The sequence below is a fragment of the Heteronotia binoei genome, chromosome 15 (assembly GCF_032191835.1).
Source record: "Heteronotia binoei isolate CCM8104 ecotype False Entrance Well chromosome 15, APGP_CSIRO_Hbin_v1, whole genome shotgun sequence".
Taxonomy (NCBI): domain Eukaryota; kingdom Metazoa; phylum Chordata; class Lepidosauria; order Squamata; family Gekkonidae; genus Heteronotia; species Heteronotia binoei.
Genome location: NC_083237.1, coordinates 13,810,769 through 13,838,080, shown reverse-complemented (window position 1 = coordinate 13,838,080; position 27,312 = coordinate 13,810,769). Strand labels below are relative to the sequence as shown.

Genomic DNA, 27,312 nt, shown 5'->3' with positions numbered 1-27,312 from the left:
AAGAATTAAATCCATGTTTTGCATTAAAAGGTTCTTGCTTCAGATTAACCTGAATTGGACTTTTTTGTATTATCTACCAAATCCCAAATTCAATGAGGGAACCAGGACTGCCTTCAAACACATTCTTTTTGTTCTGGAGACATCCCTCCCTCTTTATTGGGAAACATTCCCAAGACCTTGGGACTCCTTACCTTCAACTAATCAGTAGTTTTAGCTGCTAGTTCATGTGACCTTATCTCCTCTTCCCAAGTCTGGAATGTTGAGGATCCCTTGATTGTACTCTCTTGCCCTATACATGGGGATAGAATCTGTTCCTAAATTGAACTTGAGACTTCCCAGAATGAGCTTAGTGTTGTGAGCTGTAAATAGGGGAAACCATGAACTGGGAAAATGCAGTTTGGTTCATGGCATGGCCAGTTAGCAAACCACAAACTGCCATGAACATTTAGGGTAAACAAACTAGAGAATGCCCTCCCCAGAATACTAGAGAAACCATACTCACAGGGGATCTCTGGATGACTCTGCTCTACCTTACCACCAAGTTTGGTGAGGATTAGATTTACTCAATTCAAGTTACAGGGGCTTTCTTGGAAAGGTCAGGTGGCCATTTTGACAGGTGCAGATTTAAGAAGTTCAGAAGTGTGTAGAAGAGATCTTGTGCAAGCTAAAGACATCAGAGTTGCATGGGACACCACAATGATTAAAGGGCTGGAGCACTTTCCCTGTGAAGAAAGGTTGAAACGCTTGGGACTCTTTAGCTTGGAGAAACGTCGACTGCGGGGTGACATGATAGAGGTTTACAAGATAATGCATGGGATGGAGAAAGTAGAGAAAGAAGTACTTTTCTCCCTTTCTCACAATACAAGAACTCGTGGGCATTCGATGAAATTGCTGAGCAGAAAGGTTAAAACTGATAAAAGGAAGTACTTCTTCACCCAAAGGGTGATTAACATGTGGAATTCACTGCCACAGGAGGTGGTGGCGGCCACAAGTATAGCCACCTTCAAGAATGGTTTAGATAAATATATGGAGCACAGGTCCATCAGTGGCTATTAGCCACAGTGTATGTGTGTATATAAAAATTTTTGCCACTGTGTGACACAGAGTGTTGGACTTGATGGGCCGTTGGCCTGATCCAACATGGCTTCTCTTATGTTCTTATGTTATTATGCTGAAGGAAATGTGGTGAGATTGGCACATATATACATTGCTGGATGGACTGCCCAGTAATAAAACAATTTTGGAATATAATTCTTCAAAAAATAAAAGAAATTACTGGATTCTCATTGAAATTAGAACCAGAAATTTTGCTTTTGAATGTACGGCCTCATTATATACAGTCTAGGTCTACCTATGAAATGATAACTATGTTGCTATATGCAGTAAAATCAAGTATTGCTCTCTGGAAAAGTGAAAGACAACCAACATTAAGCCTATGGCATAAAAAATTATGGAATCTTTATTTAATGAGTAAAATAACATCTAACAAAATCAATACAGAATCCTCTTCAGGTTAACACCTTTGAAATCGTTTGGTTTCCTATTCTAGAATATTTAATGGCTCAAGGTGAGACTTCTAATATAATAAAAAAATATTATTTGTATTAGCTAATTTAATGTAACAACTTGTATAAGTAACAAGACAAAATAATTTTTAGTTGATGTAGTTCGATGTTCATATGGTAAATTTATTAACAATCTGGTATGAGATAATACCTATTTTATTTGTATTGTTAAATTATTCCTTTTTATTGTTTAAGTTTTGATTACAATAAAAATTGTTATTACAAAAAAAAAAGAGTTGCATGGGACTTCCACTGGATGCTCCTCTATATGCCCTCCAAGTTTTATTCTGCCCCCCCACACACACACAGCTTTGAAATTTCATAAACATTTAGATTGAGTGGAGACAGACTTTGTGGAAATGTAGCTGTTCATGAACCACCATGGATAGCTTGGGGGAAAAGTTTATGGAAAATTCATGCTGGTTGGTCAGCCATGAACTTCACATCACAAATAATGAACTGCCCACATTTTTTTTCATGCTTTTTTGTTCATGAGCCAGTTAGTAGCCATCTCTACTAAATTTAAATTCCAGGTTCTGGACACCTTGTTATCACTACTCTTTCCCTTGGATTAGTTTGAATTCTTTGCTGCATAGATGAACAAGCCTCTGTCTGGAGAAACAGATCTTTGCTGAACTGGTATGAATAGATATCAGTAGGCTCTAACTCATGTCCTTCTGTTGAATGGGTTTGATGCATGTGGAGGCTTAGCTGCAGTTGACCACAGCTCTTTATTAGTGATTACAGAATGGTTATAGGCAGACTAATACTACTCAACTGGGCCAATGGGACCAACTATATACATTCCAAAGTTCCCATGCTAGAATGCCATTGACTCATTTGAACCAGAAGGGGGCTGGTGATTGGACTGAGGAAGCAGAGATTTGGATCCTGCTTCCCATTGTTCTCAAGTCCTCAAGCTCAGTCCTAAGGCTCCAATGAGCCAGGCAGGAACTAACAATCCACATGAAACATAGGGCGTTTTCGCACTGACCTTCAAGTAGCGCGACCGCCCTCTTCACACCGGAGGATCTGCCCGGATTTCGCACAAGAAGCGCCGGCGCACCCAAAAGAGCCGGCTACTTCCGTCGCGAAACCCGCTCAAACGGAAACCGCCAAGAAGCAGGAAAACGTTTGAGCGGGTTTCACGACGGAAGTAGCCGGCTCTTTTGGGTGCGCCGGCGCTTCTTGTGCGAAATCCGGGCAGATCCTCCGGTGTGAAGAGGGTGGTCGCGCCACTTGAAGGTCAGTGCGAAAATGCCCATAGAGTCACAAATACACAATACCTTCCTTTCCTTCTTCTTTTTGCTTCCTCCTTCTTTAATGGAATACATTTCACTGTGTGTGCATATACTTTGAACAGATGACTCTTTAAGTGAGCATTCTAGTATTAATCATTATTGGTGAATGTGTTATATTGTTTGGCTGTGGGTAATATTACCATCTTAAAAAAAAAAAAACCACTATCCTGATATCAGCATTCCATCTGAGACTATAGAGGACCTTCTCACCACTTTGTCACTATCAAAACCACAGAGTTTCTCATTGAACAAGCAGGGGGCTGGTGATTGAACTGAGAAAGCAGAGATTTGGATCCTGCTTCGGCGGGGAGGGCGGGATATAAATCCAAGGAATAAATAAATAAATTGTTCCTGGAGAGAAGACAGACCACTTATGGTGGGTTTTTTCCCCCCAGCTGCTGCCATCACCAACTGGAAGCTGCCACAGTGGCAGTGGAAACAGCTTCCTCCCAACCGATATAGGAAGAAGGAGGGAAAACATGAGGTAAAGAAGGAGTGAGAAGTTAGATAAAACAAAACAAGTCATGGCCACAGGGCTCAGTACTGGGTCCCATGCTCTTTAACTTGTTCATAAATGATTTAGAGTTGGGAGTGAGCAGTGAAGTGGCCAAGTTTGCGGATGACACTAAATTGTTCAGGGTGGTGAGAACCAGAGAGGATTGTGAGGAACTCCAAAGGGATCTATTGAGGCTGGGAGAGTGGGCGTCAACGTGGCAGATGTGGTTCAATGTGGCCAAGTGCAAAGTAATGAACATTGGGGCCAAGAATCCCAGCTACAAATACAAGTTGATGGGGTGTGAACTGGCAGAGACTGACCAAGAGAGAGATCTTGGGGTCATGGTAGATAACTCACTGAAAACGTCAAGACAGTGTGCGTTTGCAATAAAAAAGGCCAACGCCATGCTGGGAGTATCAGCCAGTATCATAATGCCCCTGTATAAATCGATGTTGCGGTCTCATTTGGAGTACTGTGTGCAGTTCTGGTCGCCGCACCTCAAAAAGGATATTATAGCATTGGAGAAAGTCCAGAAAAGGGCAACTAGAATGATTAAAGGGCTGGAGCACTTTCCCTATGAAGAAAGGTTGAAACGCTTGGGACTCTTTAGCTTGGAGAAACGTCGACTGCGGGGTGACATGATAGAGGTTTACAAGATAATGCATGGGATGGAGAAAGTAGAGAAAAAAGTACTTTTTTCCCTTTCTCACAATACAAGAACTCGTGGGCATTCGATGAAATTGCTGAGCAGACAGGTTAAAACAGATAAAAGGAAGTACACCCAAAGGGTGATTAACATGTGGAATTCACATGCTTGTGGTGGCGGCCACAAGCATAGCCACCTTCAAGAGGGGGTTAGATAAAAATATGGAGCAGAGGTCCATCAGTGGCTATTAGCCACAGTGTGTGTGTCTGTGTGTGTGTTTGTGTGTGTGTGTGTGTATATATATATATATATATAATTTTTTTGGCCACTGTGTGACATAGGGCGTTTTCGCACTGACCTTAATCGGCAGCGAAGCCCCTCTTCACCGTGCAGGATCTGCGCGGATTTCGCACTAATTGCTGCGGAGCACCCGGAAGAGCCGGAAAGTCCCACGGCTTTTGCAGCGCAAATGGAAACCACCAAAAACCAGTTTCCATTTGCACCACAAAAGCCGCGGGACTTTCCGGCTCTTCCGGGTGCTCCGTGGCAATTAGTGCAAAATCCGCGCAGATCCTGCGCGGTGAAGAGGGGCTTCGCTGCCGATTAAGGTCAGTGCGAAAATGCCCATAGAGTGTTGGACTGGATGGGCCATTGTTCCTGATCTAACATGGCTTCTCTTATGTTCTTATTATTAGCAATTGCTACGATAGAAATTGCACGTAAATGGAGACAGAAAAAAGGGCCTAGGTTGGAGGAATGGTATAACGCTATTTGGAATCATTTTGTGTAAAGTGAATTAGATCTCTCTTCAGAGTTACAAAATTTAGTTACTTAGAAAAAAATTCAATCAGTCTGGTTTCTGATAGTTCATTTTCTTCAAGAGAGAAATTCTGTCATCTAATCTTTTGTTTCAGAAGCTTTTATATATATATATATATATATATATATATATATATATATATATATTTAAAGGATATATATATATATATTATATATATATATATTTAAAGGATAAATTACTTTTAAATGATAATAGATTAAAGTATAATGAACAGGGGAATAATGGAGTATTGAATTATAGCAGGGGTGGCCAACGGTAGCTCTCCAGATGTTTTTTGCCTACAACTCCCATCAGCCCCAGCCATTGGCCATGGATGTGAAGCCTACCATGGATGAATTATCCCAGAGGAGTGTGGAAGCTGATGTGCCTGCATTGAGGAGATCTACACGTGAGAGGAGAGCTCCTGAACGCTACAGCCCTGTGATGTCTGCTGTATCAGAACCAGAGAAATATACTGATATTTTCTCTCTGTCCAAGGAAGTGCAGTGTAACTGGAAGGCTGCTATGGTCAATGAACTTTCTTCCCTGAAAAGTTTAAATGTTTATGTTGAGACTGATTCTGTTCCTGATGGTGTAAAACCCATAGGCACTAGATGGGTATACAAGGTGAAAACAGACCAGTCTGGGGGGGAAAAGTATAAGGCGAGGCTTGTAGCACAAGGATGCAGACAGACTAATGAGTCTTATGATGAAGTGTTTGCTCCAACATTAAAGAGCAGTTCACTGTTGACTGCCTTGACTGTTGCAGCTTGAAAAAAACTCCATTTTACCCATTTGGATGTTTGTATAGCATATCTAAATGCAGATTTGGAGCACCAAATTTATTTAAAGAGGCCAGAAGGTATTCCTAATACTGGAAAGGGATACTGGTTGCTTAACAAGAGCTTGTATGGTCTAAAGCAGAGCGGTCATCAATGGTCTAAATGCCTAGTGGGTATACTTAAACAGCTGGGGTTTACCCAGAGCATTGCTGATCCGTCTGTGTTCACCAAGGGAAGTGGTGAAGCAAGATGTATTATTTTTACTTTTGTAGATGATTTGGGGATACTGACCAAGACTAAGAAACAAATTGATTATATTGTTTCAGCTCTAAGAAAGAAATTCAAACTGAGAAATCTTGGTACTGTACAAACCTATGTGGGTGTAGATATAGCAAAAACTACACAAGGTTTTAAACTATCTCAAAAACCTAAAATCATAGATTTGTTGAATAAGTACAAGATGACTGATTGCAAAACAGTTTCAACCCCTATGGTGATTGGCTTTGTAAGTGATGTTACTGATAGCCCACCATGCAATGTTGAAATGTACAGGTCGTTAATTGGTAGTCTGAGCTATATCAGTAACTGGACATGCCCAGACATATCAGTAGCCTGTAATCTGTTGGCTAGAGCAACCCAGAACCCTACGCAGAATCATTGGATTGCTGCTAAGAGAGTGTTGAGATATTTAAAGAACACTGCTGATTGGTGTCTTTATATCGAACCAAGGGGGGAGCTGGCATTGAAAGTATATACAGATGCAAGTTTTGCAAATGATTGTGAGACTAGGAAATCAACGACAGGTCTTTCCATTTATTTAGGAGAATCCTTAGTATGCTGGAAAACACAAAAGCAGCGTGTGGTTGCACTGTCCACAGCTGAGTCCGAATTTTGTGCGCTTTCTACTGCATGTACTGAAGTAGAATGGTTTAGACAGCTGCTAAAGGATCTGCAAGTAGAGGCAAAGAAGCCTGTAGAAGTCCTAGAAGACAATCAAGCAGTGATTGAAATTGCTCAAGCAGAAGGAGTGAGGACTAGAAGTAGATACACTGACATACGGTACCAGAATGTCAGAGCATGTATCGCAGAAGGGTTAATAAACTTGAGGTATTGTGATACTGGCCACAATACAGCTGATATGTTTACTAAACCCTTGACAACTGAAAAGCACAACGAGCAGCTGTTCGAAGCTTGGATTGAGAAACTAATAACTAGTAAGAGGAGAATGTTAGGAATCAGTTCTTAAAATGGCTGAACTGACTCCATCTTAGTACTAGTGATGGTGTTTCTGCAAGTCATGCTGAGTCATGCTGAGGCATGCAGCAGGTGCTACTTGTTACTGTTGTAAGGTGGGATGACCTCACCTGTGATTAGGCTTTGTGCTGACTCACGAAGGCTGATGCAAACTCTGTATAGATTGCATGATTGGTGTGTGTATTAAAGGAAGGCCAGTGAGCCTGTTCTTCCTGCCTCTAAGGATTGTGGGTACTGCGTTACTTACTTTCCGGGTGGCAGCAAATACTGCTGGTGTTCATCTTTGCTACTGTGCTTGGATTATTCTCTGTATACTTGCTGTAGTACTGTTATCTACTGTATTGTGAACTGATTACTGTGTATGACCCTGGCTTGGCAACGACTTTGAATATTGGATGCTGTCCTGGTAAATATATTTCACTGTAATAACAGTTGTGTCTCTTGTCTGCTAATTCCTGTGTTCCCATTCCTGTTCTTTAGCAGCCCCTTCAGAAAACTGCATATAAATTCTCTGTCAGGGCTGATGGGAGTTGTAGGCAAAAAACATCTGGAGAGCTACCGTTGGCCACCCCTGAATTATAGGGAAATAAATTTTGCTTAGGGCTTTAGATTGGTTGCAATTTTGTTTCGTATTTCATATTATTCTTTGTGTTACTAATAGTATCTTTTGTGTTACTAATTTAAAGGAGAACAAAGGAAACACCAAAAGAAAATTAATGAAATCTGAGAGTTCCTTCCCCCCCCATTTGTTTGGGAAGAAATGCATGTGTGTCTTCTATGCAAGCAATAAGTATATGTCCATTTGCAAAGCACTGTGACAAAGCAAAGTTGATGAGACTGTACTCACAAATTCACAAAGATTCTTCTGGCGTGGCATTTCCCCATTTTGCAAGGGTGCTTGTGCATCTTAGTGAAACACGTGTAGTATCTAGATGTAATTCTACCCATAATTCCCACTTATTTACTGCGTTGTATCAAAGCACATCATAATGTTTAAGGGGAAATAAAGATGCAATTGAACTGTAAGTACTGAGAGCCATGATACAGTATATATCTAAACATAACACATTAATTTGTGAAGTCCATTTTGTTATATCAGTACCAAGCTCTGACAACTTTAAAATCAATATAGGTTAAAACTGATAAGATCTGTAGATTCTTATTCCAATATCTCACCCCACAAGACTCTGTCAAAGAGTATCAGTAAGTTCTTAGTATCATCACAACAGGTTTGGAGCATATTTCTGAGGAGAAATCAGTCTGATAGACAAACTCAAAGACCGATTTCCCACTCACCTTATGCCGCTCTCAAGTTCCTCTTCTCAGTGGGGCTTCCTTCAAATTCCACACTATCTGCCCCAGGGCTGCAGCAAACATGGGCGTTTTCGTGTAAATACGCCGATGCTAGCTGTAGCCCCGGGGCAGATAGTGTGAAATCGGAAGGAAGTCCCGCTGAGAAGAGGAACATGAGAGCGGTGTAAGGTGAGTGGGAAATCAGTCAAATATTTTATAGATTTGTCACATTAAATGTGTTTTTGTTAGGAGGTATAAAGACAACTGAATATAAACATTATACAATAATTTAAAAGATAACATCATGGGAAAGCCTTGCAAATAGTTGGCACTGTATGAAAAAGCATCCTGCTCTAAATGGCAAACTGCTATGATCCAAAAGAGTTCTTCTTATCTCTTATATATTACCCATAACTAATTGATGCCGCATTGTTTACTATTTCTGCTTTCACAAATGCTAAATAATGCAGTTTCAATCCACTTCAGAGATTATTTGCAAGTGGATTTTGCCATTTCACAATAAAATCCAATTTCAAAGTGGATTGAAAGTGTATTATTTAGTGTGTGTTAAAATGTCAATATGGTGTTTTAGCCAAAGATTACTTCATCTCGATCAGGGTCATAGAGTTTTAGTGTTGTTCCTTTCTTTCTTTTCTCCTTAGTAACTGTTCCTTATTATTCAGCTCAGGCCTCAGCATCACGATGTATAATTTAGGGGGAAAGATGCAACCCAGTAATCCAGCACTGGAAGACAAGATACAGAAGACCTCCACAGCCACCATGTACTTTCCCTTGGTGCTTAGGTAGGTTGGAACAAAGCAGAGCCAAACACTACAAAAGACCAACATGCTGAAGGTGATGAACTTGGCTTCATTAAAACTGTCTGGTAATTCCCTGGCTAGGAAAGCCACAATGAAGCTAGCAACAGCCAGGAAGCCCAGAAAGCCTAGGGCACAGTAAAACATAGTGACTGACCCTTCATTACATTGCAGTACAATTTCTCCAGGCACTGAGTGCATGTCCAAATCAGGGAATGGAGGAGAGGTTACCAGCCACACCGTGCAAACAGTGGCTTGAATAACAGAGCAGCAAAGAACAATGCATATGATCAGCTGTTTCCCCACCCAGTTCCTAATACTTGATCCTGGTTTGGTGGCCATGAATGCTAGAATCACAATGGTGGTTTTGGCCAACACACAAGATATTGCGAGTGAATATATGATGCTAAAAGCTGCTTGTCGAAGGAGGCACATGAATTTCTCAGGTCGACCAATGAATAGTAAAGCACAAAGGAAAGAGAGCATGAGGGAGATGAGAAGAGTGTAGGTGAGGTGCTGGTTGTTGGCTTTGACAATGGGGGTGTCATGATGTTTAATGAAGATCCCAAGGACTAAAACAGTGATGAATGATAAAGAAAGGGCAGCAATAACTAGACAAGCTCCCAATATTTCTTCAAAAGACAAGAAGCTTATGATTTTGGGAATGCAGAAATCTTGGCCGTTGTTTGGAAAATGATCATCTGGACACGGCAAACATTCGTCCATATCTGAAAAAAAGACAAAGTAGTTTATATACCTGGCAGCACAAAGCAGAAAGGATTTCAGTAAACTGCCCTCCACATTTAATCCTGAAAGAGACCACCAAGGAAGCCCAGGGTTGCTCTGCAAAGGCAGGCAGTGGCAAGCCACCTCTGCTCATCTCCTTCTTCTGGTGCAACTAGATATGCAGTGAGTCATACTAAGAGTTGTTCCAGGAACAATAATAATTGGGTGCTGTTGTGTTGCAGCTGACTCATAGCAACACCAGGATTTTTGAGGAAAGAGATTAGCAGAGATGGTTTGCCTTTGCCTCTCTTTACATAGCAACCCCTGTCCTCCTCGGGGGTCTCCCACCCAAGTACTACACGATGTCTAACCCTGCTTTGGTTCCAAGTGTGATGAGATCCGGATATTCTGGGCTATTATGCTAATGATGGTCCAGAAGCAACCAAAGTCTTTGGACTCATCAGCAGAAATTCAATCTCATCACAGACGTTATCTTTTCTTCCTTGATGCTATCTGGATTTGTGGTAGTATCTATCCCATTTCAGTCAATTTTGGTGTTTTAAACAAAGATGCAATCCCATCAGAGATTTTATCAGATTACAACATGGTTCATGGATCCTATTAACAAGTTCTGTGTGCACTAGATAGTCTCTGCCATGAACTGTGCTTCCTCTGTTATTAGCAATATCATACCAAACCTTTAATGGCATAACAGTTGCAAATAAAAATAAACAGAATATAAAAATTTAAACATTGGAGATAAAATCAAAATGAAACCGAGTTTACAGATGCATTCATACATGGTCAGATTTAAATTTAAGGATGTCAGCCAAAACTTTTGCCACAGCCTCGCTAAACTCCCCCTCAGTATCGTTCAATAAATAATAACAGGGTGGGAGAATAGACAAATCTGGGGGGAAAGAAAGCTTGCAAAATAAATCTTTACAGAGATTATGATAAAAGGAACAATCAAGCAATATATGCTGAATTGAGTCGGGAATATTTGCTCCACAGGAACAGAGTCTGTCACCTAAAGGGACTTGATGATATCTCCCTTGTAAAACTTTGGAGGGAAACGCATTTAGTCTAGCCAACATAAATGCCCTGCGATGATTTGGAGTCTGTATGATAGATAATGTGGCATTTTGCTGCAGAAAGCATAAAGACCTAAGGAAACTGGGGAGCAAATATAAGGGTCTGTTGGATGTAGTTTCATTTCCTCCAACTCAAAGAGTCTCAATTTAATACATCTGAAGATATATGACTCGTCAGAAGTAAAAAAATCATCAACCTCTAACCCCAACTGGTTAAATTTGGACATAAGTACTGCTGACCAGGATGAAATATATGGGTCTCTTTTCATACAATCAAGAAGGCTGTTAGGATCTGTTCTAAAGTGAATTTTGAGCTGGAATTTAAACACTGCAATCCAGGCTTTTGTCTCCACCAAAGACTGACCCACTTCAGAGCAGAGAGCAAAGTAGGACACACATTTTGGCATACTAAGAATTTGTCTAAAGAATGAGGCTTGAATGCCCTCCACTTTCCTGGTAAATGCTGAGATCCATATGTGGATACCATAGAGAATTTGGGCTAGCGTTTTAGCTTTGAACACTTTAATTGCTGCCGGAACTAATTGGTTGCCCCTTGCAATACCATTTGCACAACTGTAGGTTGAAAATCATTGGCCTTGCAGAAACAGAATTTTGACAGAAGAAGAGGGATGCTATCTGCAGAAGCTATCTAGTGCACATGAAACTCATTCTATCCTGGTCTGGCTGGCCGCAGAGGCCCACAGGGGGTATGTACTCCTGAATAGACTCCTTTAGAAGTTTCAGATCAGATAGAACTATCACTGAGGTGCAGTTCTGCTTAGGAGGTTCCTGGTCAGTTGGGGACTGGGGCTAGTTTCTGAGGAAGGACCACGGGATCTACTTGGGACATGTTTGGAGGGTTTTGCACTATGGACATCTCAGGGCTTGTGAGGGAACTTCTTCATTTGCTTCAGTAGAGCTGGGGTGAATCATGACTCATGACACTTTCACAGGATCCAGATAGAAGTATCAATCTGTTAAAATAAACCACCATCAACCCTATGTGAAATATTTCTGAAAACATCATGATAATTCAGATTCAGATATGTATACATCATGATAATCAGTATTGTGTGAATCCTCATGTGCACATTTCGTCACAGTTAATATAGCCAAGAAACTGCACAGGTCATTACGTACCTTCATGGTTAGAAATCTTCCCTTCTGGACACTGAAAGCAGTCATAGCAGCAAAATGGCTTCCCTTCCTTCTTCATCCTACAAGAACCTGGATGGCAAATACCATTGCATGTAGAAAGGGGCCGTGCCTACCCATAAGGGGGAAAAGCAGAATGATTGACTATTCAGATAGCAATTCCTGTGAGTTACTATTTCAGAGATCAACCTATTTGGAGGTTACTGCTAGAATGGCATACTGGCATAATCTCTAGAGGTTATTTGTGCCATCCTTCTTGGAGCCATTGGCTCAGAGCACATTAAGCTTAGTGCTGTGTTTTCACTATAATGCTGTTTACCATACTTTTTTTTTTTTGGCCTTTTGAGACCATTTCTTGTTTTTTACCACTTTCTATATTGTTCATTTTATGTATGTATTTATTTGTTTGTTTTGCCTGTGGCCTTTGGATGAGGTAGTAGTAAAGTGTTTGTAACTGGTGCTCTGTTGGGGGCCAAAACCCTATGTGGGATCATCTTCTGTCATAGAAATCTGCTGAGGGTTAAAATCTTCTTCAGAGGACAATGTGTACCTCCCGTGTCAGATGCAAAGCAAGTGACCACCAGAGACAGGACCTGACTCCAGATACGCATTTTTTTCTGGACTTTTATATAAACCAACTTGTAATTTTTACTCAGAACGTCTGCCTTGTTTGTCTGTTATCTGCTGGATCACTAATGATTTTTAAGTGGGTTAGTGGTATTTTTGTAGCTACCATTTTTACAGTTGTATTTTTTTAGCCCACTCCTTTGTACCTCTTTTACCTGACAAAGTCGCAACCTCTTCTGCATGTTCTCATGTGACTTTTAAAGTGAGTTTTCCTATCTCTATCTATCTATCTATCTATCTATCTATCTATCTATCTATCTATCTATCTATCTATCTATCTATCTATCTATCTATCTATTTATTGGATTTACATCCCGCCCCCCGCCGAAGCAGGTTCAGGGCATCTCACAGGAATTAAACTAAAACAATAAAACAACAGATAAACATTGGAATTTAACAATTAAGACAAGTTAAACAATAACAGTTAAATAATTTAAAACAAAATCTATCTATCATCTATCAATAAATCTATTTCCATGCTGCCATTCCACCCAAACAGGCTTCCCAAGACAAAGAACATGAAAACATTCAAACATTTGAACAATTAAAAACATTTAAAATTAGAAAATCGTTCACAGCTGGTGGAAGACACCAATAGAAGACAGATAAATTTCCTTGGGGAGGGGTTAACAACATTTTGGTGCTACAGTCAAGAAAGCCATTTTTGGGGGGTGGGCACCACCTGTCTAGCTTCAGATAGCAGGAGCAACCAAAGAAGAACCTCTGAAGTTAACTGGAGTGATTAGTCAGTACATGTGGTTGAGGGCGGTCCTTAAGTCATCTTGAATGTGTTCTTATGAAAAGAATGGGCATCAGAGTTTTAGTTAAATATGCACCCAAATACAATTTTAAAGATTCACCCAGGTTTTCAAATTATGTTTCAGTTGAGCCTTGTCTCAAAAAACAGGGACAGAGCACTAAACAAAGAACTGTTTTTTTTTTTCAGTTTTCGGAAAACCACTGGAGTTGTCTTGAAATAAGTATGGTCCCCACCTGATTAAATCTGCTCGGCCACAGAATGGCATCCTCACAAACGGTGAATACTTTATCAGGAGGAGCCTTTGGGCCTATCCTTCCCACTTTGACTCTAAGAAAGGACTGGTTTGGGAATGTGACCCAATTGATAATATCAAATCCAGCTACCAGTTCCCCATTTGGGTTGAAGGAAATCTCTTCCCCAGCACTGTTGTTAAATGAGAGGCTTCTCAGAAATTGGTGGAGCTAAAGAGAAAGAAGAAAATGAATGCAGAAAAATTGACATTAAAGCAAATATTGATAATATTAAAAAGGTAAAAGGTAGTCCCCTGTGCAAGCACCAGGTGATTACCCACCAAAGAGGTGATGTCAGATTTTGATGTTTTCTTGGCAGTCTTTTTACTGCCATTGCCTTTCCCAGTCATCTAAACATTACCCCAGCAAGCTGGGTATCCATTTTACCAACCTCAGAAGGATGGAAGGCTGAGTCAACCTTGAGCCTGCTACCTGAGCCAAGCTTCTGACAGAATCAAACTCAGCTCGTGAGCAGAGCTTGGGCTGCAGTACTGCAGCTTACCACTCTGGGCTCCTATTGACAATATACTGCAATTATATTTTGCATTTAACAATTATTGCCAATATGCTATTTATGGCTGTTGCCAGCAGGTGTTTTTATTCACTTTAATGGCATTTGTACCACTGTTGGGTGCTTTGTCCCTAAGAAAAAATGAATCCTATTGTCATCTAAAGAAAACTAATGATTCCTGCATCACACGGACCTTGCCTTGACTTGGTGAGCTCTTTCTCTTCTTTTTTATGATCTCCCAAAGTAGCTTAAGGGAAGAATAGTATGTGCCATTGCTCAAAGCCCACTGTCAATGCAACACTAGACATCCTTATTTAAAATGCAGGACTAGATAAAAATCACCAAAAGCCAAGTGAATAGGATTGACTACTCATTGGTTTTAACGTTCTATCTTCTTCCCTAGGATTTTATGTTATTCCTTAACTCACTTTAAAGATCTTCACTATTCAATTTATTGTAGGGGTTTCTCCAAGATAATGAATCTCTGATCTATAGCATTTGAGGTTTAATGGGAGCTGGGTGGTTGAAGAAGGCCTGCTGGCTCCACAGATGTCTGTTGTGATTTGAACATGTTGACTGTAACATTTGAATTCTGTGAATATGGTTAGTTATGCTGTATACCCATGCATGTTTTGACAATTGTTACATTCTGATTGAGCTTAACACCCTTGGTCATAGAAGCTAATAAATGAAATGGAATGTTGTGATCTCCAGGCTTTCCTGAAAACACTTGTAATATAAAGCAGGATTGGTTGAATTTTGACCCCAGTGCCATTGCCTCAGTGAGTAAGACTGCTTGACAATGGAGGGCATTGGAAGCTTCCTTTTAAACATGCTTAGTTCTGCACTAGACCTTTAATCCTGTTTCAGCCCTGTCCCCAAATTGACATTCAAGACTTAAATCATAGAAACCAGCTCTAGGAGTTTACGATTCTATAATTCTAGTGTAGAAAATCAGTTCAGGGACAGGGTTGAACCAGGATTAAAGGTCTAGTGCAGAATTGGCCTAGCTGTAGCCATCGTCTGACCCCTTCTCAACCCCAAATTGGTATTCTGTATATGCAGGACGAAGATGAAATACATAGCAGTGGAAGCAGCTGCAAAGGTGACCCTTTTGTGCTTCAGGATTCAATTGCCTGCCACTCCAACCAGCTTCTTTCTACATGGCCAATACATAGGAGAAATCATCTTTATTTCATCTAGGAAATTCCCAAGCCAACTGATTGCTCAGGACTAGAGACAAAGAGTTATGCAGTAAAGGAGTTTCTGTGCAGAATGCGGGAGGTGATCCACCAAGAACAACAATGGACAACCAGATATGAGTGCTTATTAATTTGACCACATAGCTGCAGATGGGCATATAAACTCATGATGCTCTCATAATGAAGTTCTCTTCAGAATGCATTACCTAGGACACTGTGTGAAGGGTTAAAACCACAGAACTATACTGCATTACCTGCCATGGTGGTTGATTCAACTTCCACATCCTCCCATCCATCAAGCTTCTTTGTCTCAATATGGATGAATGCATGGCATGCACAGCATGGGCCACAGCATAGACAGCATTGTAAACACAGTAGCTGTGACCAGTCATGCTTGTTTCAAAGACCGACCCAGGAAGAGTCTCCAGCTTCTCCTCTCCAGTACAGACCTTCATATCTTCCTCAGAATCGTGGAACCAGCACTTAAAGGTATCTTTCCAGAAGTCCTTGATAAAGCCATCTTCTTTTTCAACTCGAGGGTTTCTCCTCTGAAGAAATTCCTTGAATCCCAGCATCTCTTCTGAGTGGACAGCGAAGGATATAGAGCCATGGATGAAGTCTATGTCCCAATCTCTTTGAAAGGCAAGTGATGTGAATTCCATTTGAGCTGTCATAATCCAGATCTTCTCCGTCACATATTTGTTCTCAAATTTTGAGAAAAAGTGCAACATTCTCAAAATCATCATGCTTTGAATTTCACCATGGACCAGCAGCACATTGGCAGTGCTTTCCATAGCAATATTGTATAATTTCATCCCCTTCCTCATCACTTCAAAAACATTATCGGAAGAAGCTATTTTAGGGAATCTTTCTATGAAATCAAAGCAGATACCTTTAAGGGAAAAGATGGGAAGCACGCTATGTGCAAACATCTCTGCACTTTGGACATGCAGATAAATCACCCCAATCCATGTCCATCTGAAATGAAGAAGCAACTGAAGAATGCCCATATAATGATTATTCCTATTTGGGAACATCCATTGGAAGAAAAAAGACTGGCTTGTGTCATTTATCACTGAAGGAGAACCGTATGCAAGCTTGAAGGAAAGAAAGAAGAGAAAAAAGTTCCATTTCCATAATAAAATTGGTTGGTTGAATAGAACTCTATAACTTGGTGTGAGAGAACACAGAGATTGTCTGCGTTCTCATAGTGGTGGCTGCACACATCAATAACATAATACTGATTAATTCTATTTTACTTTGGTAAGGGCTGTAACTCAGCGGTAGAACAAATGCATGCAAGTTCATTACCTGGCTCCAAGTAAAAGATCTGAGAGGTTTAGAAAAACCCTTTATTTGCCTGAGATCACTGAGATATGCTGTTAGTCATTGCACATAATCTTGATAAAATAGTGGTGTAACATAGGATATGGTAGTTACATACATGCTGAATAACTACATATGGTAGTTACATACAATCTGAGTAACAAATCTAAAGGGATCGTCAGCTGTTTTCTTCTTTGGCCAGGATATGGCCTTGAAGTAGCAAGTCTTTTTTCATGTCAGCAGTGTGACTTGTAAGGCCTATGCCACCAAACCACATCTAGGAAGCAAGTGTTTCCTTTCCTCTTCTTAAACTCAGTGTTCTATGCACAAACATTACCTGTGGGATTTTGTAGTTCCTTAGAATGGAAGCCATATGAAGGTCAATGTCAGAGACTGGTCCTCCAATGATTGCGATTGGAGTGTTCTTGATGCCACACTTGTAGTTAGGGATTAATTTGCTCTGTGTCGAAAGAAGGTCTATAGTGGCAAGGTGAGTAAATCTTGCACTGAAGTAATTATTATAGATATGGAAGCCCAGGGTGACATTGGATAAGATGTCTGAATTTTCATTGATCTCCTTAGCAGCATATGCCAAGGCTAGAATATGCTGATAGATTTGAGTTACTATCCTGCAACAGAATTACGCACTGCATCAGCCACAGACCACAAAATTCTGGTTGCATTAGCCAAAAAATATCACTTTCACTACATTCCAATTTGGTATATGTCCTATGCCCTGATCTGGATGGCTCAGACTAGCCTGATCTCATCAAATCTCAGACACTAAGCAGGGTAGCCCCTGGTTAATACAAGGATGGAAAACCACCAACCAAGTCCAGGGGTGTCTCTTCCCTTGAAAACCAGACAGGGTTATTATAAATCAGCTGTCACTGGACAAGACTTTCCTCCACCACCCTATGTCCTGTGGGAGCTCTGTTGGGCCTTTACTCTTCTGAATCGGCTAAAGGAGAAAGGAATATCCAGTAGGACTGTGGATGAGTGGTTTCAGAAAGCAAGATATATTTACTACTATGACTTTTAGCAATCAACAGCCCCTTTCTACACTGCTGGCGTGGACATTTCAACTGATTTTCCCATCTCTCTGCAGTCCCTTTCCTTACATCTTAAGACATTACTGAAGATTCTTTTCAGAGAAACTGAAACAAGAAAGGAGAAGGCGAAATATTGGTTGTGTGAGCAGAGCTCTCCTTGCATCTGCCTCCTCCCGGAAAGGTTTTGGGTTTTTTTTAAATAGAAAGCTGCAATGTCAGTGCTTCGTCCTCCAGCCAAATCCAAAGCTAACCCATAAGACCAATCCATAACACCAGCCTGATTGAGTGTGTCATGCCTACTTACACAACTTCCTCAACTTCTTCGAGATGTGGATATCTTGTAAATGTTATCAGCTTAGAAGAGAAGTAGATCTGAGAGATGATGCCACCAATGATGAGGTCTCCTAACCGACAGTACTTGTGCAGAATAGAAAGAGAGTCACTGAACATGCAGTTCAAATCGTTACATGCAATCTGAGGCATCAACATCAATGACAACCCCACAAATGCCAGGATGGAAGCCTTCGCTCTGGGCTCCAGTTCATCTGTTCTGACTTTGCCATTTGAATGATTTAAGTAGCACATCCTCACTCACACCCTAGGCTGATTCGTAGAATGGGCATTAGCGTATCAGCAAGAAGACTGGCAGAGCCCTTTCTGCCTTTAGTCACATCCCTGAATGCTAAATTTAATAGTATTTTCAGCCTTGGTTTGTAGATTTGCCACGTGAAACTCCTCAGCGATTTGAAGGAGTTAAAAAAAGATGATCAGATGGAAAATTACAGGGTCCATAATTAACAACATGGACTTAACCATCACTTGTGACATTGCAGAGGAAAATATATTTATCCCATCTCTATGGAAGCTTGTCAAATCCTCTCCAGCAGAAAAATAGGAAACAAGTGGTCTGAACACAGGCTTGTCAACTCTTAGTTGGGAAATTCCTGGAGAATTTGAGGGTAGAAACTGGGGAGGGTTGGGTTTAGAAAGGGGAGAGACCTCAGTGGGGCATATCATTCCTAATGCCCAGCCTCAGACTGCATGTAACAATTTGAACTGCATGTTCAGTGACTCCTTTTCTATTCTGCACAAACACTGTCTGTCAGGAGACCTCATCATTGGTGGCATCATCTCTCAGATCTACTTCTCTTCTGAGCTGATAACATTTACAAGATATCCACATCTTGAAGAAGTTGAGGAAGTTGTGAAAGTAGGCATGACACACTCCATCAGGCTGGTGTAATGGGTTGGTTTCGGATTTGACTGGACGATGAACAACTGTCATTGCAGCTTTCTATTCGACCCCACCCCCCACCGTGGAGGAGGCAGTCTATTATTTTAGATGCAAGGCGAGGTCTGCTCAGACAACAAATATTTTGCCTTCTCCTTTCTTGTTTCGGATTCTCTGAAAAGAATCTTCAGTAATATCTTAAGATGTAAGGAAAGGGACAGCAGAGAGAAGGGAAAATCAGCTGATATGTCCACAAAACACCTGATTATCCCTTTAGATTTGTTACTCCGAATTCCAAGATTGTATGTGACTACCATATCCTATGTTATACCACTGTTTTATTAAGTTTAAGACTATCTAATATAACTAACTGTACTGGAGAGGAGAAGCTGGAGACTCTTCCTGGGTCCGTCTTTGAAACAAGCATGACTGGCTACAGCTACTGTGTTTACAATGCTGTCTATGCTGTGGCCCATGCTGTGCATGCCATGCATTCATTCATATTCAGACAAAGAAGCTTGATGGAAAGGAGGTTGTGTAAGTTGAATCAACCACCATGGCAGGTAATGCAGTATAATTCTGTGGTTTTAACCCTCCACACAGTGTCCTAGGTAAAGCATTCTGAAGAGAACTTCATTACCTTAACGTTCTTCCTCTGCCTCGAATTTATAACAAGAGCATCATGAGTTGATATGCTCATTTGCATATGTGGTCAGCTTTCTAATTAATAAGCATTCATATCCAGTTGTCAATTGTTGTCGGTGGTGGATCATCTCCTCCATTCTGCACAGAAACTCCTTTACTGCATAATTCTTTGTCTCTAGTCTGAGCAATCAGTTGGCTTGGGAATTTCCTAGCTCAGATAAAGCCAATTTCTCCTATATATTGGCCATGTGGAAAGAAGCTGGTTGCTGGAGTAGGCAATTGAATCCTGAAGCACAGAAGCGTCACCTTTAAAGCTGCTTCCACTACTATGTATTTAACCTTCCTCATGAATATACAGAATAACAATTAGGGGTTGAGAAGAGGTCAGAAAATGGCTACAGCTAGGCCAATTCTGCACTAGACCTTTAATGCTGGTTCAACCCTGTCCCCGAACTGATTTTCTACACTAGAATGATAAAATCATAAACTCATAGAGTTGCAGCAGTGGAATTGTAGCAGGAGCTCCTTTGCATATTAGGCCACACATCCCAAATGCAGCCAATCCGCCAATATCTTACAAAAAAGAGCCTTGTAAACTCTTGGAAGATTGGCTACATCAAGGTTGTGTGGCCTAATATGCAAAGGAGCTCCTGCTACAATTCCACCGCTATAGAGTTGGTTTCAACTAAGAGAAAGAGAAAGAAAATGCCTAGCTATTTCCCTTCAGAAATATGAGTGACTTTCTAGTTCTGGTGGCAAGCCAGCCAAATTTAGTTAATTTGAGTATAACCCTAGAGTTCCTGTCATTCAAAAGATCCTTCAGTTGTTGCATTTTTTGATTAAGAGTGGTAGGAAAGATTGCTGGAAAAGGAAGGATTTCACGGTGAATACTGCACACCTTGCAGTCATACAGGACATGCACTAAAGATTCTGTCCCTTCATTACAGCAGGGGCATATACAATCTTCAAAAGGTATTTAATTATATCTGCCCTCCAAGACTGCAGAAGGGAGGGTGTCCCACCTCATGAGGGTAAAAATTCTCATGTACTCATAATTTTCCAGCTGGTATAAATATAGCATGGGTTCTATTCTATTAACCGGTTCTACAAGGGCTCGCCATTTTGAGGTACTATTAAGATCATTCTGTCTGGCAATAGCTGATATTCTCTGTTTCGCCAGCTCTCCAGCTTTACCATATGTAAGAGAGCTAAGATACTTTTTTATAAGGCCAAAATAGGGAAAGTTTTTCCTCTATGATCCTAAGCCATGGTGGAATTGAGATATCTTGGAAGACTAAGCTTGTTGGCCTCTTAGGGGAAAAGATTAATTTCAGCCAATATGGTATGATCATGATCCAAAGCCACGCCTCCACTGAGATCATGCCAGTTTCTATCCAAATCAAGGCGTACGGAATGCTCTGAGGTATCTGAAGAATTGAACGCAAAAATTTAAATTGAACCATTTCCAACCTTTTATGATTTATGGTGATATTAATTGGGGCACTATATGTAAGTTGGTTAAGTACTTTGGCTTAGAGTTGGTTTCTATGATTCCATGATTCAAGTGTAGAATCTCAGTTTGGGGACAGGGCTGAAGCAGGATTAAAGGTCTAGTGTAGCATTGACCTGCTGGTGTTTAGAAGGGAAGCTTCTGGTGTCCTCCATTGTCAAGAAGTCTTACTCATTGAGGCAACTGCACTGGGATCAAAATTCAACCAATCCTGCTTTATAGTGCAATTGTTTACACTCAGGAAAGCTTGGAGATCACAACAGCTATCTGTGAAGCCGGAAAACCTTCTTCAACTGCTCAGCTCCCATTAAACTGCAAGTGCTATACATCAGAGATTCATTGTCTTGGAGAAACCCGTGCAATAAATTGAATAGTGAAGAACTTTAAAGTAAGTCAAGCAATAATATAAAGTCCTAGGGGAGAAGATAGAACATTAAAACCAATGGATAGCCAATCCTGTTCACATGGTTTATTGTGATTTTTATCTAGTCCTGCATTTCAAATAAGGATGTCTAGTGCTGCATTGACTTTGAACTTTGAGCAATGGTAAATACTATTCTTCCTTTAAGCTACTTTGGGAGCTGATAAAAAAAGAGGAGAAAGAGTTCACCAAGTCAAAGAGAGGTCAGTGCTATGCAGAAAATATTACTTTGCTTTAGATGACAAGGCACCTAACAGTGGTACAAATGCCACTAAAGTGAATGAAAACACGTGTTGTCAACAGCCAAAAATAGCATATTGGCAATAAGTGTTAAATGTAAAATGATTGCAAGTGTAGTTAATTGGAGCCCCATGGTTGCTGGGAGTAAAGTGAAGTTGACTGGGGAAGGCAATGGCATACCACTCCATAAAAAGTTTGCCAAGAAAACATTGTCATCTGACATCACCCCATGAGTCAGTAATGACTCGGTAATGACTCGGTACCTTTTACCTTTTTAATATTGTCAATATTTGCATTGTGATCGATTCTTAGGCATTAATTTTCTTCTTTCTCTTTAGCACCACCAATTTCGGAGAAGCCTCTCATTTAACAAAAGGGACTTGATAGCTGGATTTGATATTATCAATTGGGTCACATTCCCAAACCACTCCTTTCTTAGAGTCAAAGTGGGAAGGATAGGCCCAAAGGCTCCTCCTGATAAAGTATTCACCATTTGTGAGGATGCCATTCTGTGGCCAAGCAGATTTAATCAGGTGGGGACCATACTTATTTCGAGACAATTCCAGTGGTTTCTCCAAAACTGAAAAAAGCAGTTGATTGTTTAATGCTCTGTCCCTGGCTTTTGAGAGGAAGCTCAAGTGAGACATGATTTGTAACACTGGTTCAATCTTTGAAGTTGTATTTGGGTATATTTTTAACTAAAACACGGATGCCCTTTCCTTCCATAAGGACACATTCAAGATGACTTAAGGACTGCTCTCAACCACATATTCTAACTCATCACTCCAGTCACCTTCAGAGGGCCTGCTTTGGTTGCTCCTGCCATCTGAAGCTGAACAGGTGGTGCCCCGCCCCCCAATGGCTTTCTTGACTGTAGCACCAAAACATTGGAAATCCTTCCCCAAGGAAATGTGTCTGTATCCTTCTATCAGTGTCTTCCACCAGGTGGTGAAGACCTTTTTTTTTTTTTTTCCCCATTATTAATTGAAATATTTTATAATTTTAAATCTTTTTAATTCTTCAAATGCTTGAATGTTTTCATGTTCTTTGTCTTGGGAATCCTGTCTGGGTGGAATGGCAGGATGGGAATATATATATTTTAAAGTGAGTTTTCTCATTTTTAAATATATATATAAAAAATGAGAAAAAGACTGCAGATTTATTTAAAAATGAGAAAACTCACTTTAAAAGGTATGTGAGGACATGCAGAAGAGACCACAGCTAGCAGACACATCAGGTAAACGTGGTACAAAGCAGTTGTCTAAAAAATAGGACTGTTAAAATGGTAGCCAGAAAAATACCAATAACCCACTTTAAAATCATCAGTGAGCCAGCAGATAACAGACAGACGAGGCAAGAAGTTCTGAGCAAAATTAAAAGTTGGGTTATATAAAGGTCCAGAAAAGATTGAAGATCTGGAGTCAGACCCTGTCTCTGGTGGTCACTTGCTTTCCATCTGACAACAAATGTACATATTGTCCTCTGAAGAAGATTTTGACCATCAGCAGTTTTCACCGAATAATCAGACAGCGCTCATCTGTGAATCCAAGTTCATAATGCTGCTGCTTGAAGTGGCTGCCTGGTATACTTCTAAAAGGCCTGGAAAGGGTGAAGGAGGACACTAGGGTACACAGACCACTGACTAGATAGAGGCAGAATTTTACTGCTGCCACTAAAACCCCCTAAGGATTTAGGGGTTTTGTTCAGGAATTTTCCCAATAGCTGCTAGTAAATTCTGCTCTGGAGAGTGATTTTGGTACAAAAACTAGGAAGTCTCTTTTGTGCTGGTGCTGCCACCATAGAGATGCCTGGCTCATTCTGACAACCAACAGGAAACTGGGTGATGGGGGAGCAACATGACAGGATGGCTGTTAACCAAAAGTTTTACCATGTAGTTTCAGCCCATTCCTAGAGAGGCTTGATGTCATTTCCAGATTTTTCAGAAGAAGAAGAAGACTGCAAATTTATACCCCACCCTTCTCTCTGAATCAGAGACTCAGAGTAGCTTACAATGTCCTTTATCTTCCTCCCCCACAACAGACACCCTGTGAGATGGGTGGGGCTGAGAGGACTCTCACAGCAGCTACCCTTTCAAGAACAACCCCTGTGATAGCTGTTGCTGACCCAAGGCCATTGCAGGAGCTGCAAGTGGAGGAGTGGGGAATCAAACCCGGATCTCCCAGATAAACGTCTGCACACTTAACCACTCCACCAAACTGGCTCTCTGAAAGTGATGTCATGCTGTCAGCTATTGGGTTCATTGCTTTGAAACAGAGCAAATTCAATACAGTTATATGCAAGGGTGGTGGGATTTAGAGGGAAAGGTTTTTAAATGAACAACCTTTTCTCCCATACAACTGGTTTGGTTCTTGCACCCATCCTGCCCATGTTTTCTTGCTGCCCTAACATCCTTGCTGCATAGGATTGCTGCTGCCACACAAGATTTTTATACACATCCCTAGTCTATGCAATCTGGCACACCAAGCTTCCCACAGGCCTCAAATCTCTGTTCCAGAGACAAGACCACTGACTAAGTTCCAAGTGTGGACACTAATAAAAGCAGGATTTTTATGTGTTTCAAATTTTTTATTAAGTTTAAACAGAAGGGGAGGGGAGAGAGAGGGAACAATACTAAAGAAAAATAAAATATACATGCTACAGTTATTTCTACTACAGAAGAAATGATAAGATTCATTATACCTGCAAGCTACCATATCTTAACCAAACGTTACCATTAAATTCTAGAAACGTTTTGTGACCTTTTACGATTTCTTACAGTTCTGTTAAACAAATTATAGATCATATCCATTTGTCCTTAATATCTATAAGAAGAAAGAAGGAAATGAAAAGAGGAAGGAAAAATAAGCAGAATAATTAAAAACAAGAAAAAAGAAAATGTGAGGGAGAAAGCGAGGAAAGATTTTTAGTCTGTCATACAAGCTCATTATTACCAAAAAAATAAGATAACTTCTCAATACAACCCTTTGACTATCTATACTAATGAGAATTCGGCACCTCCCAGCCGAGCGACCCATCGGCCGCCTTAGGCTGGGGGCCGTCCATTGCCTCCCCTGCAGGATGGGAGACAATGGTTTATTCCTGCTGCATGTGGGCGGGCAGCCTTATATTGGCTGGCCCGTCCCCTTGTGGCGCAGTTCGTTTTAGGTGTTGTCGGTGCAGCCACGATTGTGCATGGCTGAGTGTGTCCGTTGTTCAGGGGCCCTGCTCGCTGACGGAGCACAGGAGCTTCCTGTTCGGCGGCTGAGGCCCGCGGCGTCGTCGGAGTTGATTGGCGGCTTGAGCGGTCCGTGGACGTCGGGGCGGCGAAAGGCCTCGGAGCGGCGCGCGGCGCTCGCCTCCGGAGCCTGTTGCTTTTTGAGGGCGCGGGTCCTGATCGGCGCGGGGAGCCGGGAAAACGAGGAAGAGGCCAGCTGAGGCCCGTCGGAGCTTCGGGCGGCGGCTGGATCGGCGGCGCGGATTTCTGCAGGGAGTATTGGCTGGGCGGTTGCAGAGGGGGTTTTTAGCCCTAACGGCCTCTTATCGATCGGCACCCCAACCGCCCCCCCCCTCCACCTTGTAGCAGGCCAACTGGTGCAGGGTATTGTAAGGGTCTGGGGGCCTCATACTCATCTGGCTTAATTGGTAGGGAGGGACGGAGGCTCAAGGGTAGAGCGTCTGCTCGGTAAGCAGAGGGTCCAGGGTTTAATCCCCGGTATCTCCAACTCTGAAGGGTCCGGGCGTGAAAAACCTCAGCTCAAGCCCTTGAGAGCTGCTCCAGCCTGAATAGATAGACTGACTTCCAGGGCTTTGTATTTTATCTACTGAGTTGAGCAGGGGGGTGGTGCAGACGGCTGGATCTAAGGGGGGTCTCACAGCTCCACGTTCAGCTGCAGTTGGGTGGGGCAGTGCATCAGGTAGTGAGTGATGGGGCCAAAGAAGGGCCAGGGCCCCTCAAAGGGGAAACAGCCGGCTAAAAAGCCTGCAAAACGGCCAGTTCCTGCTGAGCCCCCTAGCGATGATTGGGATGACGCCAGCACGCGCCTGGCTATTCTTGAAAGCTTGGCTGCATTGGAGGGCGAAAGGGGTGTTGCGGGCCCTTCACGGCGCGTGTCAGGTTTAACGGGCGGCGGCAGGGCGGCGACCATTGCATTTCAAAAGGAGGTTCTGGCGCGTTTATCTGCCCTACAGGGTGCGGGGAGCAGTGAGACGTCAGACCAGGTGACGCCGGAAGAGGAACAAGGGCAGGAGCCTGAGGAGGTGGCGGTGGTTCCACATCAGCAGGAAGGTAGGTGTCCATTGCAGCCTCGTGATGGGATATGGCCTTGGGGCCCTTGGGGCCCTGTGGTAGGACCTGGGGCGGGTTCAACTGTGCCAGCACAAGGGCTGGGTTTCCAATGCCCTGTAGGGGGTGCCCCGTTGGGTCAGCAGTCTCCGGTGGTGTGGCCACCTCTTCTGCCCGGAATGCCGGGACAAGCAGGTCCGGTGCCTGCTTTGGCATCGTCATCCATAGCAGGGGGCCAACCTAATGTTGCTGGGGGTGTTTCGAACCCTTTAGGCAGTGGCGCCCTTCCTTGGGGCGCCCAGACAGCTTTGTCACCCACAGTTCCGTGGCACGCTCAACAGTGGGGAGGGTTGGGGTTTCCCGCCCACCCCTCCTTTTCCTATGCTTCAGTTCCTTTCCATGCCATTCCCTTTGGCGATTCGGCCTTACCGCTAGGCGATCACCTTACGGCGGCGACTAGAGAAAAGATATTGAAAGGCGAGTATGTGGACGTTTTTAGTCTACTGTTTAGGGAGTTGGAGAAGAAGCCAAAGGAGGAAATGGACGAAAAGGATAAGGAGAAGCTTAGAAAGAGGAAAATTGACCGGTCCTGGTCTAATTGGTTGCCGGGGTTCTTAATTTATGCGGGAGTGATTGCCAGGGCTCAGCCCTGGCGTGCGGCCCCGCTGTTTCAATATTGCGATATTATTTATCGTGCCTACAGTGATTTGTGGGTGGGGCATGGCTCCAGTATGACGAGGCCTTCCGGATGAGGGCCGCTGTGAATCCCAATCTTCCTTGGGATCAGATCAGCCAGCAGCTCTGGCTACAGCTTATGGCTCCTGCTAAGCCTAACGCAGGTGAGAGATCGGACAGCGGCCACATCGTCCAGAAGGCCAGTCATCCTGCCGGTACCCGCGCGCCGGCGGGGCAGTCGGTTCAACCCCGGCTGCTTTGTTGGGAGTTTACCTCCCAGGGGGCGTGCTCTCGGAAGTTCTGCAGGTACCGGCACGAATGCCCGGTGTGCGGAGGTCCTCATGCCTTCACGGCATGCAGTAAGGCCAAGCAGAGAGGGGGTTTCAAGAGGCCCGGAGGCTCTAATCAGCCGCCTGGAAAAGGGGCCCAGCCCCATCAGGATAGCGGTTCTCACTGAGTTGTTACGTTATTATCCACGTTTGGAGGATAAGCATTATTTGTTGGAAGGTTTTGAATTCGGGTTTCGGATTCCATACCAAGGTCCTCGTACCCCCTTCATGTGTTCTAATTTGAGGTCGGTTAAGGGGTTG

General features: G+C 42.3%; 1 protein-coding gene across 1 annotated transcript; it reads right to left on the bottom strand.

The window, feature by feature from the left end:
- Nucleotides 1–8,786: 8,786 nt before the first annotated feature.
- LOC132583083 (vomeronasal type-2 receptor 26-like) lies at nt 8,787–18,117 on the bottom strand. The gene is made up of 6 exons (XM_060254747.1): nt 18,023–18,117; nt 17,004–17,181; nt 15,595–16,437; nt 13,571–13,798; nt 11,936–12,062; nt 8,787–9,703 (listed from the first exon to the last, which is right to left on the bottom strand). The coding sequence occupies exons 2-6, from the start codon at nt 17,037–17,039 to the stop codon at nt 8,787–8,789; spliced, it is 2,151 nt and encodes a 716-aa protein (XP_060110730.1). The 5' UTR covers nt 17,040–17,181; nt 18,023–18,117.
- Nucleotides 18,118–27,312: the final 9,195 nt, after the last annotated feature.

Bases quoted from the DNA above. Each gene is read 5' to 3' on its own strand.
- LOC132583083 (XM_060254747.1), bottom strand. From the start codon at position 17,039: ATGGCTTCCATTCTAAGGAACTACAAAATCCCACAG. The intron at 16,438-17,003 runs GTAATGTTTGTG...CTTTCCTTCAAG, and splicing joins GGAACTACAAAATCCCACAG to CTTGCATACGGTTCTCCTTC. The intron at 13,799-15,594 runs GTAATGCAGTAT...CTTTCTCTTTAG, and splicing joins TGAATCAACCACCATGGCAG to CTCCACCAATTTCTGAGAAG.